This window comes from Saccopteryx bilineata, chromosome 1, assembly GCF_036850765.1.
Source record: "Saccopteryx bilineata isolate mSacBil1 chromosome 1, mSacBil1_pri_phased_curated, whole genome shotgun sequence".
NCBI classification, from domain to species: domain Eukaryota; kingdom Metazoa; phylum Chordata; class Mammalia; order Chiroptera; family Emballonuridae; genus Saccopteryx; species Saccopteryx bilineata.
The window spans coordinates 343,526,171-343,544,134 of record NC_089490.1 but is presented as its reverse complement, the minus strand read 5'-3'; the positions used below and the strand labels follow the sequence as shown (position 1 = coordinate 343,544,134).

The window sequence follows — 17,964 nt, the reverse complement described above, 5'->3', positions numbered from 1 at the left end:
CAGGGCTAAACTCCAGAACTCTGAGTTGTCGATCTACATCTGCCTGTCACGTAAGCTACTAATTGGTACAGAAAATAAAGCATTGAAAAAATAGAAAACATGACAAAAACTGGCACAGAGGATTATGCTTGGCTTATAAATAGCAACGAGTTTAAAGGTCCAAGTTTAAAACACACTTCCATCATATATCAGTTGAATCACCCTAAGTTAAGTCACTTAGTTTCTCTGGGCCTAATTAATTTATCTGATTTTATAAAATGGGGATAGTAATCCTTGCCCTACCAACACCACAAGGCCATATGAGAATCAAATGAGATCATCCATACAAGCACATACAGATTGAAGTAATGTTATCATAATTAATAGCATGAAAAGAAGAGAAGCAGAAAAAGGAAAGATATGACATTAAAAATAGACTGTGCCAGATACTTCTAGACTACAGGTACTTCATGACTCATTTCTATCCTCACAAGCTGAAAAATCAGTTTTTTAAAGGAACTTATCCATGGTATTGAAATACTGACCCTCAAAAATGATGACTGTACTACTCTGGAAAGAACTACTGATCTAAAATATCTTTGCAAAGTCAATACATATCTTTTAAGTCTTTTATAAATATTTTACTTTTGTAAATAAATGTTACAATTTGAAATAATTTAAAAAAATAAACTAGGCCAAACATTAAGTTTTGCCTACAGTTGGCCCTGGTCTTCAACTTCTAGAAAATTAAAAACCCTGCATGCATGCATGCACACACACATACACACACAAATATACTTAACGTATTCACATATATGTGCACAGATGAATATACACACAATTACCTGAGTATGTACATCTATTCATTCATGAATACTTAAGTGGACTTTGATTCTAAACATAAGCAAACCCACAGTGCTATGCTTCCATATGCATATATAGCACCTGTACACACCTACACACATGTACACAAAAACAAATTCTTCCTGCTGAGGCTTTCAAAGCCAGCTCTAATCTCCTATCTCCATGACAAACTCCCTAAAACACAAGCTCTAATCTCCTGACTAGAAAACTTGCCCCTTAGTACCCCTCAAACCCAATTCCCCTTGGAATGCCCCAGTCCTTCAATGGAGAAGTAAGACAGACCCAGCGGGCCAGACGTGAAGAAGAAAATAAGGCTGGGAACATGGACGACCCTCTCCTGGGCACCACCATGGCAGCATGACCGAAGCCGCAGTCTGTCATCCTCACCATCTGTGCCCTTTGATACAAGCCAGATCCTGGCTGGGGAAGCATCTTTCAAAATTAGCTAGCTCATCCTGGTTCTCACCTTCCCAAACAATACTGCCCTTTGAAAAAGACAGCATGAACTTTGGAAAGAGCACTGGACCTAGAGATAATAGACCAGCTTTGCCACTAATTTAGCCACTCTAGAAAAGCCTGTTATTGGCTATGTCTGCAAAACAAGGGAGAACTAGAAGTGATATACACAAAGGATATTTCTTGCTCTAACATTCTAAGATTCTATATAAAATGTTAACTTTCCAGAAATGTAGGCCTTCTCATAAGTCAGCTAGGAAAAGAAGAATTTCTCTGCTATGAGAGGAGGTTCTCCAAACAAAGTAACTAGAAGCAAGTAGTAAACTCAAAGGGTGCTGGCATAGAATTAGGGGACCTGGATTCCACTCTCAATTCTGCTATTAAAACAACACTGAAAAACATAGTCCCTTATATAGAGAGTACATCTAAAGAATATTTATTATTACTAACCTATTTTTCATTTGACTGATAAAAATTAGTGCCTTGAGGAAGAAACTTGACTTGCCTACTTAAAAGATACACATTAAATGTGTTATTAAATAACTTCATAACTCTAAAGATAATGATGATAACAACAGCTACATTTCCATGGTACTGCTTTTAACCTATAAAGACCTTACACATCATGTGGTCATTTATTCCTCACTACAACCTCTAGAAATAGAAATTATTATTCCCATTTTGAAGCTCAAAGAAATGAAGTGACTGCCAGAACCTATTAAGTGTCAGAATTTAGATCTAGCACAAAGTTTATGTTCTTTACATGCTACTTTTTAAAAATGTACAGTTTCAGAGCAAAGACTCAAGTTTGATGCAAAAAAACCATCATCTTGGCTTTAAAATTCCAAAATTCTACCTTAGTGAAAGTACCATCTCCACTCTTCCCAACACTATCTTCTCTCACCCCATGCCAACAGGCAGGTGAATCTTTTCCACCCAGAAGAAAATCGCTTTTTCCCTAGAATGTCCTGGACACAATCCTCATACCTGTGAAGCTCATGTACTTCTGGCTATTGGAGGTCTTCTTTGAGTTGTAGAATTCCAGTACATCCAGAACAGCCTGTGGGTTTTTCTTCTGTTCCGACTTAGTTATATTTGATGTCTGAAGCAAGCGGGCCCACTGTTCTGGCATCCCCTATAAGAGAGACATGCAAGGCTGTCAGGAAGACAGTCACAGGGAGCCCTGAAGGAAAATCATAGCTCACTCTGATATCTGCTGGCAGCCAAAGATGGATTTAGTCATTCCTTGCTCTCTATAAACTCAGAGAGGTACACAAGCCTCTGTTATAATACTTATATCTCATTGTATTAGTCATTTCTTGAGATTTTGCTCTTTCACTAGTTTATTCTTCCTTTAGAGTAAAAACCATGTCTGATTTGTCTCTGCATCATCAGTGCCCAGCACAGAGCCAACTGCCAAAGGGCCACTTCATAAATCTCAATTTAAGGAATGGAGATTTCAACGTTCCTTTGGTACAGTTCTGGAGATGAGTAAAGTGTCCCTCTCGTGAATATAAGAAGATAGTGATGAGGAGCTCAGGCAAAGACAGAGACACCAAGAAGACTAGAATGAACTGACTCTAACCATGCATAGCCAAAACTCTGAAAGACCAAAGGCCTTTCTGGGACCCGGCACTTACTGTAAATTCCCCTGTGACAGCATCAAAACCAACGTGAATCGTGTGCTCAAAATCTGAAGGAAGCGAAATCTCTGGCCGTTCCTTCTCCTTCTTTTTATTTGCTGCAAAAGAAACAAGGAAAAGAAAATCTTAAAAAATCAGACACATTATTACATGTTTAGGTTTATTTAGCTATTTGTTGAGCAGTAGGCTCCTTTAGAGGCCAAGAACTGTCTACTTCACATATGTATTCATAGAGCCCACTGCCAGGCATAAATTGGAGTAGATGCTTAATGCATGATCAATGTATGATCAAACACTTAATTTTTTGTTGAACTAAAGTATGAAACGCACGGAAAGAACATCCATCAAAGTTAATGGTCCTGGTTCTACCACTAATGAGCCATTTGATACAGGGAAAGTCACTTCCTTTTTCTGAACCCTTGTCTCCCCCCATCTGTACAAAGAGAAGGCTCAAGCAGATGTCTCTAAAGACACCTGCAACCCTGACATTCTACATTCTATGAGCTGCTAGAACCTGTGTCCTACTTGTTTGCTTTTTTATTATGGGCTACTTTCAGATTCTCTAAATTATAAAATATTATATTTGGAAGTTGTTTTAATAATATGAATCGATAATATTTTATCAAGTGCTTATCAGGTAATGATTCAAGTTCTTTATATATATTAATTAACTTTAGCCTCACAGCAACCCTATCAATTAGGTACTATCATCCTTATTTTACAGATAAACTGAAGCACAGAGATTAAGTTACTTGCCCAAGATCACATGGTCAGTAACCAGCAGTGCTCAGACCCAAACCCAGGCAGTCTGGCTCAGAGCCTGAGCTCTAAACCACTGTACTATGTTGCCTCCCTAGGTTAGGACCTTAAAGGATCATTAAGTCCAAATACTTGTAGTCATTCCTCTCCCATCAAGGGTCTTACACAAAATAGATGTTCATTAAGGTTAGAGAGCTAAAGTGCCCTTGTTAGGGATTGAATTGTGTCCCCTCCCAAAATATGTCCTTAACTCCTGGTACCTCAAAATATGACCTTATTTAGAAATAGAGTCATGGCGGATATAATTAGTTTTGTATCTGTATCATGCTCTAGTGTTTACAAGGCATGTGCACATATATTAGTTCATTAGAGACTCAGAACAACTGTGTGATAAGCACCGCAGTGATTATAATGCCCATTTGACAGAAGAAGAAACAGAGGTTCCAAGAAGTTAAGTAACCTTCCCAAGGTCACAGAGCAAGTTAGAAGCAAATGTGGGACCAGAACTAAGCTTTTCAGACTCTCAGCTCTAAGGCCTTTCTCTTCTGTGACTCTCCCTCCCAAAGATTGCTGCTGCTTATAATTATGTTATTTCTTCTCTCTCCCAGTGCATTCATGTCCCCAAGTTATATATATTAATGATTTTATCTTCTACACAGTGATCAAATTTATCCACTCTTCTCCCTCTTGGTGCCACAACCCTATTTCAAATATTGTCATCTGTGGTCTGAATCATTCTAACAATAACCTATCACCTTCATTCTGGTCCTCTCCAATGCAAACAACAGTCAAGGTAATCTGTAGATCTGCTATTCAAAGCAGCATCACCATCACTTGGGAGACTTTTGAAAATGTAGATTCTCAAGTTCCACTGTAGACCTTTTGAATCAAAATCTGAATTTTAATAAGATCCCAAATCATTCACATATATATAAAAGTTTGAGAATCAAACCACAACAAACATCATACTCAATTAGCAAAAATTAAAGGTGTTTCCATTAAGATCAGAAACATGACAGGGATGTCCACTTTCACCAGTCTTAGTTAACATAGTACTGGAAGTCATAGCCACAGCAATCAGACAAGAAGAAAAATAAAAGGCATCTAAATTGAAAGGAAGAAATAAAACAGTCATTATTTGCAGGTGACATGATACTGCATATAAAGAGCCCTAAAAATTCAACAACAACAAAAAACTACTAGAACTAAGAAATTAATTCAGTGAAGTAGCAGGATACAAAATAAATATCCACAAATCAGTTACATATTTATACACCAATAATAAACTATCAGAAAGGGAGACTAAGAAAACAATCTTACTCAAAATAGCTTCAGAAAGAATAAAATACCTAGGAATAAATTTAACCAAAAATGTAAAAAGATCTATACTTGGAAAATAATAAGATGCTGAAGAAAGAAATTTAAAAAGATACAAATATAGTGGAAGCATATACCATGTTCATGGACAGGAAGAATTAACATCAAAACATCCATACTACCTAAAGCAACCTATAGATTCAACACAGTTCTTATCAAGATACAAATAGCATATCTTAAAGAATTAGAACAAATATTCTAAAAATTAATATGGAATCACAGAAGACCCCAAAAAGCCACAGCAATATTTAGAAAGAAGAACAAAGTTAGAAGAATTACACTACCTGATATCAAACTATACTATAAGGCCACAGTAATCAAAACAGCATGGCACTGGCATAGAAACAGACATATAGAGGCCCTGACCAGGTAGCACAGTTGGTTAGTGTCAGTGAGATACACTAAGGTTCTGGGTTCAATCCTGGTCAGGGCACATACAAGAATCAACTAATAAATGCATAAATGGATGGAGCAATAGCTTTATGTTTCTCTTTCTCTCTCTCTCTCTTCAATTAAAAAAAAAACAGGTCTAAGAAAAAAAGAAACAGGTCTATATGTCAATAGAACAGAATAGAGAGCCCAGAAATAAACCCATGCCTTTATAGTCAATTAATATTAGCATACAATGGGGTAAAGACAGTCTATTCAATAAATGGTGTTGGTAAAATTGAACAATATATATATTTATAAATATATATAAAATACATGATAAAAAAATGAAACTAGACTACCAACATATACCATGCACAAGAATAACTCAAATGGATTAAATACTTAAAAGTAAGTCACAAAAACATAAAAATCCTACAAAAAAGCATAGGCAGTAAAATCTCAGACATTTCTCTTAGCAATATTTTTTCTGACATATTGCCTTGGGACTATATCAAACTAAAAAGTTTTTGCCCAACAAAGAAAACCATCAACAAAATGAAAAACAACCCACTGAATGGGAGAACATACATCTGATAAGGGGTTAATATCCAAATTTATAAAGAAATTATACAACTCAACCAAAAAACAATCCAATTTAAAAATGGGCAAGGATCTGAATAGACTTCAGATGGCCAATAGACATGAAAAAATGTTCAACATCACTAATCATCAGAGAAATGCAAATTAAAACCACAATCAGATATTACCTTACACTTGTCAGAATGGCTATCATCAATAAATCAACAAACAAGTGTAGGTGAAGATGTGGAGAAAAGGGAACCCTCGTACACTGTTTGTGGGAATGCAGATTGGTACAGGACAGTATGGAGTTACCTCAAAAAATTAAAAATAGAACTGTCTTATGACCCAGTGATTCCACTTCTGAGAATATATTCAAAGAAACCCAAAATACTAATTTGAAAGAATATTTGCACTCCTATGTTCATTGCAGCATTATCTACAATAGCCAAGATTTGGAAGCAGCCCAAGTATCCATCAAATGTATAAATAAAAAGGCTGTGGTATATTTATCCAATGTAATGGAATACTACTAAGCCATAAAAAAGAAGGAAATCTTACCTTTTGCTACAGCATGGATGAACCTGGACAATATTATGCTAAGTGAAATAAATTAGTCAGGGATAGGCAAGTACCATATGATATCACTTATATGTGGAATCTAATGAACAAAATAAACTAACAAAACAGAAAAAAACAGAAACAGACTCATAGAGAACAGACCAACAGCTGTCAGAAGAGAAGAGGGTTGTGGGGCTGGGTTAAAAAAAGTGAGGGGATCAAGCTAAAAATTAAAAAACTACACTAAAAAAAAAGAGTAGAGCAATTAATGTGGTGGCCATGATTGCAATTATGTAAGAGAACACAGAGGCACATGGACAAGGGACGTGCCAAGATGGAGAATATTAGTGTTAATAAGGTGGTGAACTTATGGATGACTTTTTCTCTTTTGGCATTTCAGAATTTCTGTATTATTCTATTGCTTTTTTAAAGAGGATATAATTTTTAAGTATATATTCGAAGTAACATAATGAACAAAATAAACAAACAAAATAGAAACAGACCCATAGATACAGAGAACAGATGAACAGCTGTCAGGGGGTGGAGGGTGGGGGGTGGGGGGCTGGGTATAAAAGGTAAAGGGATTAAGTACAAAAAAACTCATAGACACAGACCACAATATAATGATTACCATAGAGAAGGGGGTACAGGGAGGTGGAAGAGGGTAAAGGGGGGATGTATGGTGACAGAATGAGACTTGACTTTGGGTAGTGAACATACAATACAATATACATATGAGTACTATAGAGTTTTACACTTGAAACCTATATAATTTTATTAGCCAATGTCACCCCAATAGAATCAATAAAAAATTAAAGTTTGAGAATCAAGAGAATGAGAAAGCAAACCAAAGACAGGGAGAAAATATTCGCAAAAGATATATTTAATAAAGAACTATTATCTCAAGGGAGATGTGGAGGGGAATACGGGGGAGGGGGGATGCATTTAGGGCAACACCAGAATCTATGTAAACACAATAAATTAAAATCAATTTAAAAAAAAGAAAAGAAATTCTCTATTAAGGATATTAAATGACCATATTCTCAAAAAAATTTTTTAAGAAAAAAGAACTATTATCTGAAATATGCAAAGAACTCTTGAAACTCAACAATAAGAAAACTCAATAATTTTAAAAATGAGCAAAAGGCATGAATATACACATTGCCCAAGAAGATCTACAGATGGAAAAGATGCTCAACATCATGTCATTAGGAAACTGCAAATTAAAGCAACAATGAAATACCACTCTGCACCTGTTAGAATGGCTAACATCCAATACTGACAATATCATATGCTGACAAGGATGTGAGGCAACAAAAACTTTCATTCACTACTATTGGGAATGCAAAGTGGTACAATAACTTTGGAAGGCAGGTTGAGAGTTTCTTACAAAATTAAACATACTCTTTCCATAAAATCAAGCAATTACAATCCTTGGTATTTACCCAAGTGAGTTGAAAGCATGTCCACACAAAAAACTTGCACACAGATGTTTATACCAGCTTTATTCAAAATTGCCAAGATGGAAACAATCAAGATGTCCTTCAGGGGGAGAATCGATATATTTCCAGAAAACGGAACATTATTCAGCACTAAAAAGAAATTATCTACCAAGCTATGTAAAGAGGAACCTAAATGCACATTACTAGGTCAAAGAAACCAACCTTAAAAGACTACAAGTTTCAACTATTTATGCACTTGACAATTTCTCTTCCAGAAGCAGCTGCTTTGAGAGAGGGAAGACTAAGGGTTTACCAGTGCCGAAATTAAGCCATTATTTATGACATAAACCCACCTGTCTTACTCATAACTAGTAGAATGCAGGGAACACGCTGCAAGGCTTTGGAATTCTGTTCCTAAATTTCTTTTGATCTAGTCATTTAAGTCTATTATAAACAATTGTTATTTTTATATTTCATTTATATTTTGTTTTACATTTATATGTTATATTTTTATATATGACTTCTATTATGTCATTATACTATATAATACACCATCATAGGGATGGAATGTCAAATAGAAAAGGAATTTTGCTAATGAAGTCACAGAAAGAGAGTGGCTCAGAGGATGAGCAGGCTATAGAAAAGAGCCCCAGGGAAATGAAATAATTTAAAACAAACCGTAGGATAATGTTGAGGGTGGCTCTGCTTCCACAGGCCACTCTTTGATCTATACCTCCCACATTCCAACCTCCAAAATTTTGCTCATTTTTTCTGCCCTTCCTCTCATTCTCCCTGTTAAACATTTAGCCATTTTAAAGACTGTTTCAAATTCCACTTCTTCCAGAATGGATCTCCTGACCTTCCCTCCCTCTGTGAATTCCTAAGACACTGAGTCAGCATTTAGTCATTTCCCATCTTAAATTATTCGTTGAGGTTTGTAAGACTTACCTCCTACCAGAAGATGTAAGCTTCTTGAGGACAAGATCATGGACCCAAATAATAACAGTAGCTAGGTTATTGTTGTTACTATTTTAAGGCTATTATTATTGTGTTATTTCTCTGTTATGAACTATTATTTTATTAGTTATTATAATTTTGAAGACAAACTATGGTAAAGAAAATGTATGTCTTATAAGCTAAAGTTATCATTGTAAGGTGAGTTACCTTTAACATAAGAAAGCATCAGAGACATCATTAATGCAACCTCATGAGAGTGCATGTCAGAACTGCCCAACTAATCTGCTCCTGAATTTCTGACCCTCAAAAACTGCACGATAACAAATGTTTTGTTGTCTTAAGATGCTAAAAAAAAAAAAGTCTGACCAGGTAGGGGCACAGTGGATAGAGCGTCAGACTGGGCCGTGGAGGACCCAGGTTCAAAACCTCAAGTGTCGGTAAAATAAGTTTGTAAATATGATGTATATGTTTGCTCGCTTATAGTTTGCATTGGGTGTGGGAGACAGGCAGGGTCCTTATAGCCTAAGGCAGTGGTTCTCAAATTGTGCGCCAGGGCGCACCGGTGTGCCCTATGGTATTCCAGAGAAATATGTGCCTGTTGGGGACCAAAAATGACAGTCTGCCCAACCCCCCACCTCACTTGCCTGATTACATTGCAAAAAGGCTGTTAAGCTGTGGTGCTGGATTGTTTACACTACCCCCATGTTCCCCAGAAAGACTGGAGGCAAGTTTCTTCTATCCTTTGTTTGGTGTGAAGTTAAGTTGATATGTATGGTGGGGGTTTTGGATTGATGATTAAACATAAGGAATTATCTCTTGAAGCCTTTTGGGTTTCTATAAAAGAATATGTGGCAATATCTTAAAAAGCTTTGAACATTTAACTACAATTTTCAACATTCTATTTATGTGAATTAGGATTTTCTACCCTCAACACAAGAATAAAAAGAGAGGAATTCTTCAATGTATTGATGAGGAAATGAGAGTTTGCCTTTCAAATATATGTCCAAACATTGAAGAAATCACTAGGACACTTCAGGCTCATATTTCTCATAAACACAAGAATGAAAAAACTTAACACAACTGTGCCGGGATCTGTCGAATTTACTAAATCTTACTAAGAATGTATCTATATATATATAAAAAGATAACTTTTTTGTTGTTTTTTTATTTTTCAACCCCTCTTTTTTAAGAATTCTAAAAAACATGACTCAAAAAATGTAACATAAAAATGTTTTTTAATGTCAGAATAATTTATTTTTGTCATATTTATTTCATTTAATTACCATAAAAGCATGCTTGGACTTTATAATTTTTTTCTTTAATATTTGACTTAATTATTGTAAGGTATTTTCCCCACTGTGGAAGAAAGAAGGGCATAGCCACCAAGTGTGGATAAGCAAAAGCTTTATTTAGCAGAGCGCTTCCCGGACAAGGGTGATCGAGTTGATATGACATGGCGAAATTTCATTGGCTGACAGACAGTCATTCTTTTTCAAAGGGCTCTTGGGAAGTTTCTTTTGGCACGCATGGATGTGGGTGGTTCCAGCCAAAGTTCCCGAACATGGTTCCTCATGTGACCTTTCCCCATTGCCAACTGACCTCACAATTATTATAACATATTTCTCAAAAATTTGTATATGGTATGCCTACAATTATTTGTAGGATTTTAAATGTGCCCTGACTTCAAAAAGTTTGAGAACCACTGGCCTAAGGCTTACTTTTAAGACTAAGCCTTTTCCACCCTTTTAATACTAAGATCTTTTCAAAACTAAGCTTTCCCCCACACCCTTAACTGTTGCATGATGTGGGGTGGTGCACTCTTATGAGGAATCCCATTTATGCCTCAGATAAGTGGCTTTGTATCAGAGACTTCCTTATTTGTATACTGGCTTAAAGGCTTTAATTTCTACACTATAAAATAAGGGAAACCAGGAGCTCTCTCTCTCAGTTCCTGAAATTAGCATTGCAGAGGAGAGGCAGCCAAGATGGCGGAGTGCTGAAGGAGAAGCCAGTTTGTGCAGTGTTTGTGCAGAGAGAAGGCGATGAGGAACAGAGGTGAATAAGACTAGTGAGGTAGAAACCTTTGAGTCTAGGAATACTCAGATGGGTCAGTGGCTTTGGGAGCTCTGAATGGAAAGGGAAGTGTTTTCCCACTGTGTATATTTCTCGACCACCGGGTGCAAGCTAGGATTAAAGGTAATGGCCCACCAGTTCTTGGCTCCATTGTTTCATTACCATCTGTCCAAATCAAATGCGAACTTGCATGGGCCAAGTGGCTGTGATGGTGGCCGTAGCTACTGGCTTTACACCAAGGTCACCAGCTTGAGCATGGGCTCATCTGGTTTGAGCAAGGCTCACCAGCTTGAGCCCAAGGTCACTGGCTTGAGCAAGGGGTCATTCAGTCTGCTGCTTCCCCCCTCATCCCACCCTCCAACCCCTGGTCAAGGCACATATGAGAAAGCAATCAATGAACAACTAAGAAGCCAAAACAAAGAATTGATGCTTCTCATCTCTCTCCCTTCCTGCCTGTCTGTCCCTATCTGTCCCTTTCTCTGTCACAAAAAAAGACTAAAAAACAAAAGAGAAGAGGGGAGGGGGGAGGAAGGGGGGAGGGAAAGGAAAAGAGGGAAGGGGAGGGGAGGATGTCAGAGAACCATATTCCCCATGTATAAGATGCACCTTAATTTTGGGAACCAAAATTTGAAAAAAAATGTATTACATAAAGTTATTGAACTCAAGTTTTATTCATTATAAAATTCACACAACTCATCATCATTGTCAAAACTCCCATCCATTAGCTTGTCCTCATCTGTTGTCTGACGATGAATCACTGTCTTCAACAATGAGCGCAAAAAACAAGCACAAAAAAGCGGGAAATGAAAGTAAAAATAATCTACAACTGCTATATAAGACACACCCAGTTTTTAGACCCCAAATTTTTTAGAAAAGGGTGTGTCTTATACATGGGGGAATACGGTAATAGTTCTCAGCCCACTCATTAAGACTGAAAACTGGCTGAGAAGAAAGCAGAAAAAAATCGTACTGATTTCCTGTAACTAGAGATCACAAGCTTACAGACATAAAGTGGAAAAACAAGCTTACCACCTCACACGTCCTGACTTGAGCTGTATCTTTGGCCTAGGCCATTCGGCTTTTTAATAAATGGGAAATGAAGCTGACACTACAAAACCCCATGTTGCTGTACAGCCATCCAAGTTTTAGCACAAGTCATTGGCCTTATTTTTTTAAAAAAGATTTATTTTTAAGAAGCACCTCCCATTGGTTCAGCTGAGCTAATCTGAACTCAAGGCAGTAAAACACTCCAAACTTGGAGAGATAAACATTGATGTAGTCCAGTTTTAAAATTAACTTTGCTAAATACTTCCCAAGCTCAGAGAATTCCACTTTGGTTGTGAAAATGTGGCCAAAAAGATTCCAAACAAAATGCTGCAGGACTTAGAATAAACCAAAGGCTCCAGATTCTAACCGCAGGATCCAGGCTTTCCCACACAGAATTCTGCAGCTCAGCACCACCTCTTCCAGGCCCTCGATGACACCTTCTTCCCATCATGGTGCATCACCAGGGCACACACTGAAGCCTGCAGGGGGTCAGCCCACAGACATCCTCCCCATTGCCAACTCAAATCTCAGTCACCACCACAGCCCACGGAGAACTCTACTCCCAGATCTCCTTAGAATCCTAAAGCTACCCCTCTAAAAATTCTGGATCCAAAAGTCTGGGTGAAACCCAGGTACCTGTAGTTTTTAAGAGCACCACGAGTGAGTCAGGTGTGTGCCCTGGGTTGAGAACAGCTGACAGAAATAGTACGCTAGGAGGTACCACATACTTTAAGAAGACTTAGTTCCACACTCATCCCTGCCATTTCCCAGCCGGGAGACCTTGCACAGTTTACTTTTCTCTAATTCTCAGACTCCTCAACTGAAAATGAGTTGTTGTAGGTATCAGGTAAAACAAGAAATGAAGTTTTTAGTTATAAAAAAAAAAACCTACTTCATATTGGCATAGTGTTTTACAGTTTAGAAAATGCTTTTACACCCACTATGTCAAATGATAAAAGTCTACTAATAGTATGAAATACATGTAAATTATGATTATTATCATGTTACAGCTAAGGATACTTGGGGAAAAAACAAAATCACAGAGTTAGTAACTGTCAGACGTAGTACTCAACCTAGGTTACCTAAGTCCAGTTCTAGACTATTCCTCTATGCACCTGATATAAACTCTCAAATGCTTTATGAAGGGCATACCACTTCAATGACCATTCATGCTGCTATGTATCTTGCTAAGACTACCATAAGTTAAGCATAAAGCACAGGTCACAAATACTGATTGGTTAAATGGCAACATCAGCATGCACAAAAATTAAGCTCCAAACAAAAAAATTTTTCATTTTAATGTACAGATGAATCATAGTCATCTAGAATCTTAAACCTATGTGCTCAGGCATGTATGGAAAATCTATAACTCGGGGCTGAAAGAGAGGTTACTAGATCATCTCACAAGACCTTCTTGTAACTCTATGCTTTCTACCTCTGTGCTTTGAATTTACAGAGACGCAGCATTAATCTTGAGGTAAGAGACGTACTTTCAGACCAGATTTGGCCTAAGGTCACTCAGCAAGGACTTCCAGAAGAACCTCTGGGGCTACAGCTTTTTCACGACCCAAGTACTTTACAATGGCCTGGATTCTTTTCATCTTCATATAACTCGGTCCGACTTCATCTTACAATATAACATTTACTAATTACAGGATTGCAAAGGTATAAGAGTATATATGTCCACTGGATTGATTTTAATTTTTTAGATGAAGACACTGAAGTCTACAGAAAAGTAATTGACCCAAACCAGGCAGCCAACTTATGGGAGAACCAAGACTACAACCCAGATATCCAGACCCCCACCTCCCTACTCAGTACATAAGGTCATTCCCTCAGTTCCCAATGCTGTCTGAAGGCTGTGCTTCCATCTGATGTTCCAGAGAGGAATCTTACTTTTTAAAAGGAGCTTTACTGATATATAATTCATATACCAAACAATTCACCTATATAGTGTACAATTCAGTGGCTTTTAGTATCAATATATTCACAGAGCCTGGCAACCATCCCCACAATCAGTTTTAGAACAGTTTCATCCCTCAAAAGAGAAAACCCATATCACTTAGCCAACCCCCCAATCCAGTTTGCCTCCTCCACAGCCCTAGGCAACCACTCATCTACTTTTTGTCTATGGATTTTCCCATTTTGAACATTTCATATAAAAGGAATCATAAAATATGTGGTCTTTTGTGACTGCCTCCTTTCACTAACAGTTTTCATGGCTTACCCATCTGGTAGCATGGATCAAGACTTCATTTCTTTGTTACCAAATAATATTTCTCATATGGATATACCACATTTTATTTATCTATTCATCAATTGGATTTGAGTTGCTTCTATTTTGGGCTATTATAAATAATGCTACTACAAACATTCATGTACAAGTTCCTGTCTGGACATATGTTTTCATTTCTGTGTTATAAGGTAACTCTATATGTTTAACCTTTAGAGGAACTGCTAGTTTTCCACAGTTAGACTACACCATTTTACATTCCCACCAGCAGTGTACAAGGAATCCAATTTCTCTATATCCTTGCCCACATCCTATTGTTATCTCTTTTTATTATTGCCATCCTAGTGGGTGTGATGTAGTTCTGATCTGCATTTCTTTAATGGTTAATGATTATGAGCATCTCTTCATGTGTTTATTGGTCATTTGTATATCATCTTTGGAGAGATGTGTATTCAGATCCTTTGCCCATTTTCTTAGTTAAGTTGTCTTTTTATTGTTCATTTATAATAGTTTCTGATATATATATATATATTTTTATATAAGTCTGTTATCATATATATAATTTGGGAAATTTTTCTCCCATATGGTGGGCTATCTTTTTTACCTTCTTGATGGTATCCTTTAAAGCACAAGTTTTTAATTGATGATCCTACTGGGCAGGAATTTTAGTCTGTCAGCAAGAATAATTCCAACCTTTTAATTTTAATGTTAATTTTTAGAACACAGAATAAATCAAGTTTTGTTTTCATGACAATTTTCTGACTAAATTAAGAGAGCACAATGTCTTCACATTTGACTTTCACGGCACAGTCACAGAAGAGGTACTCTACTACATCAAATTCCCCACAGCTAAGCCTATGAAACACCTTGTCATGATACTTGGCAATTGTTTCTTCCCAAATTCTCAACTGGTCTTCACAATATGCTAGTTCCTTATTTTCCCATTGGTCATAATCTGAAATGCCTGTCAAAATACTTTCATGAACTTAATTAGGTAAAAGTAATGTACAGTTATACTTAAACTGGAAGGATCTTAGGCTTGATAGAACAGTGTGAAGCTATCAGACAGCTCTAGATGCATTTCATCTCCTGATTCCTGTGGCCACAGGTGACAGCCCAGAGAAGGGCACCTGGCACCTGGTCCAGGAACAGTCATCAGAATTTTCCAGAGAAAGTGAGGCCTCAGGGTCTGAGGGCAGGGCAGCCACTGGAGGAGAACTTGGCGAGATCAGCAATCATATGTTGGAAAGAGCTGTGTTGAGAGGATGAAACTGACAGCAGGTGAAAAGTTGGGAGTAAAAAAAAAGAAAAACACACATCCTAACAGAAGTAGGTGAGTCCCTGATTCCAATGTCTGTGACCCACCACAGTGCAGTTATCTTAGCCTGTAAATTCCTCGTTTCCTAAATGAAGCTGTCAGTTGTAAACAACTGTGTTTTAAATGAGCAATGTTGAAACAAAAGGTAGAAGAGACTCTGGGACAGTCACGGAGGAGACAGGAGAGGGCAGAGTCAGGGTTAAGGAAGAAGCCCTGCTCTAGCAGACAGTAGTTACTGTCCAGCTCAGAGAAGACTGGAGGTAGCCTTATTTGAGTAGCAAACAGTAGCGCTTTAAACTTAAAAAAAAAAAAAATTGATCCTGCCACCTAGTATTACTCAATCCATTATTAGATTTGAATGGGTAAATTTGAAATCAATGAAATAGTGATATTTAAAAACTGAGTAGCTGAGCTACATGTCAACAAGACTGAGGTTAAAACTAAATCAAAACTTAATATAAAGCCTATTATGACATCAGTGTCCATGGTCACCTTTGATATGGACTGGTTTTTAGAAAGGGAGAAAGACACAGGGGAATGTGCAAGTGTGAGAAACAAAGCAAGTCTATCTCTGCTCACACCTCATTCTGTTCCGTTTCTATAATAGACAGGTGGACCCACTAGAGTTTTCTCACCAGTTTTTCAGTTGCCAACACCTCAGATGTCCTATCCTTTGCATCTAGTAAGAAATGCTTTGCTGGGTGGCATGGCCTTAACTGTCACCGAAGTAGTAGCTAAGTTTGGGTGGCATTTTGATAAAATCTGGTGAATGTCTTCTGGAATGTATTGGAGTTGCTTTTGGAGGTTCTGAGCAGACTCTCATCAGCAGAAATCACAGGAAAAGATGGAGCTGCACAATTCTCAAAGTTCTTGTCTGAATTGAAAACTAAGGATGTATAGTCTTTCCTTTCCAAACCATTGGATAAACTATTTGTTTTTGATAATAGATCACCTGTGGATACCAAAGCTGTACTATTCATTGTAGAAAGAATTTTCAAACTAGGAGTACAAAATGTAGGTGACAGGGAGATTGTATATTCAGCATCACATTTTTCCATTTGCTGGTTCATAAAGCCAGGAGGGGCACTATCACTGGACACTGGTTCTGCTTCTATGGCTTCCTCACTCTTATTTTTCACATTTTGTGTGTGTGTGTGTGTGTGTGTGTGTGTGTGTGTGTGTGTGACAGAGACAGAGAGAGAGACAGAGAGAGGGACAGATAGGACAGATAGACAGGAAGAGAGAAAGATGAGAAGCATCAATTCTTCGTTGCGGCACCTTAGTTGTTCATTGATTGCTTTCTCATATGTGCCTTGGCTGGGGAGCTACAGCAGAATGAGTGACCCCTTGCTCAAGCCAGCGACTTTGGGCTCAAACTGGTGAGCTGTGCTCAAACCAGATGAGCCCACGCTCAAGCCAGCAAACTTGGGGTTTCAAACCTGGATCCTCTGCATCCCAGTCCGACACTCTATCCACTGCGCCACTGCCTAGTCAGGCTTATTCTTCAGATTTTTAAGTTCCATTGTGTAATCTTCATTCAAACACATAGTATATTCAGAAATACCAAAGTGCTCTAATTTAGGAGTCACACACACAAAATTGTCCATATTTAGTGCCCATTTTGAAGTTTTTTGTATTTTAATTAGTTATTGTTTGGGAAATGGAGTTAACATTTTTGGCTCCTCCCTTTGGTTTTTTACCACCTATGGGGGGTTTGATGGAACTTGAGATATCAGGTACCGCTCAAGTCCAAAACCTGAAAGTTGTGGACTACACGGAATCTTCTCAGAAACAGGGCTGCTTGAATTAGACATATCATCCTTCACATCAGGCTATTGAAGATTTTCATCCCTAGTGGACTCTGGTTTAGAGTCAATGGCTTCTTGGTCACTCACTGATTCTTCTGGGCACATCGATTCCATCCCTACTTCTGGGGAAAAAATTCTCTTATTTTCATGATATCCACTGAATATTTTATTTTCAATAGTTGCCTTTATAAAAACCAATGCTTTCTTGACTTTCCAAAGTTGCTTTATCAGGAATATTGACATCATCCTCTATAATACAAACTTCTGAATGAAGGTCATATAAAATTCTCATTTGATAATATTCCAAGATGCTGTTCTCCCTTCCAGGGCCCACTGCAGCTGCGCCATCTCCCCGTCCAGGGTGACCGTCAGGGACCGCAGCTTCACACAGAAGCTTCAGGTCGGGTCCATGGCAATGATACCATGCCGCGGCACCTGCCAATCACTTGAATGTTTGGTGCCAAACCCAACCTTTAAATTTTTAATTTTATTTTTA

General features: G+C 37.7%; 1 protein-coding gene and 1 pseudogene across 4 annotated transcripts in view; both read right to left on the bottom strand.

The window, feature by feature from the left end:
• The window catches only part of PAK1 (p21 (RAC1) activated kinase 1), a 170,495-nt gene that overhangs the window by 41,253 nt on the left and 111,278 nt on the right, over positions 1 to 17,964 (bottom strand). For all 4 annotated transcript variants that reach the window (XM_066249597.1, XM_066249589.1, XM_066249579.1 and 1 more), the window contains 2 exons: positions 2,940 to 3,040; positions 2,287 to 2,434 (listed from right to left, as the gene is read on the bottom strand). In XM_066249597.1, the coding sequence (XP_066105694.1) occupies positions 2,287 to 2,434; positions 2,940 to 3,040 (249 nt within the window). The remainder of the gene's footprint in view (positions 1 to 2,286; positions 2,435 to 2,939; positions 3,041 to 17,964) is intronic.
• On the bottom strand, positions 16,327 to 17,879 carry LOC136322118 (spindle and kinetochore-associated protein 3 pseudogene; annotated as a pseudogene).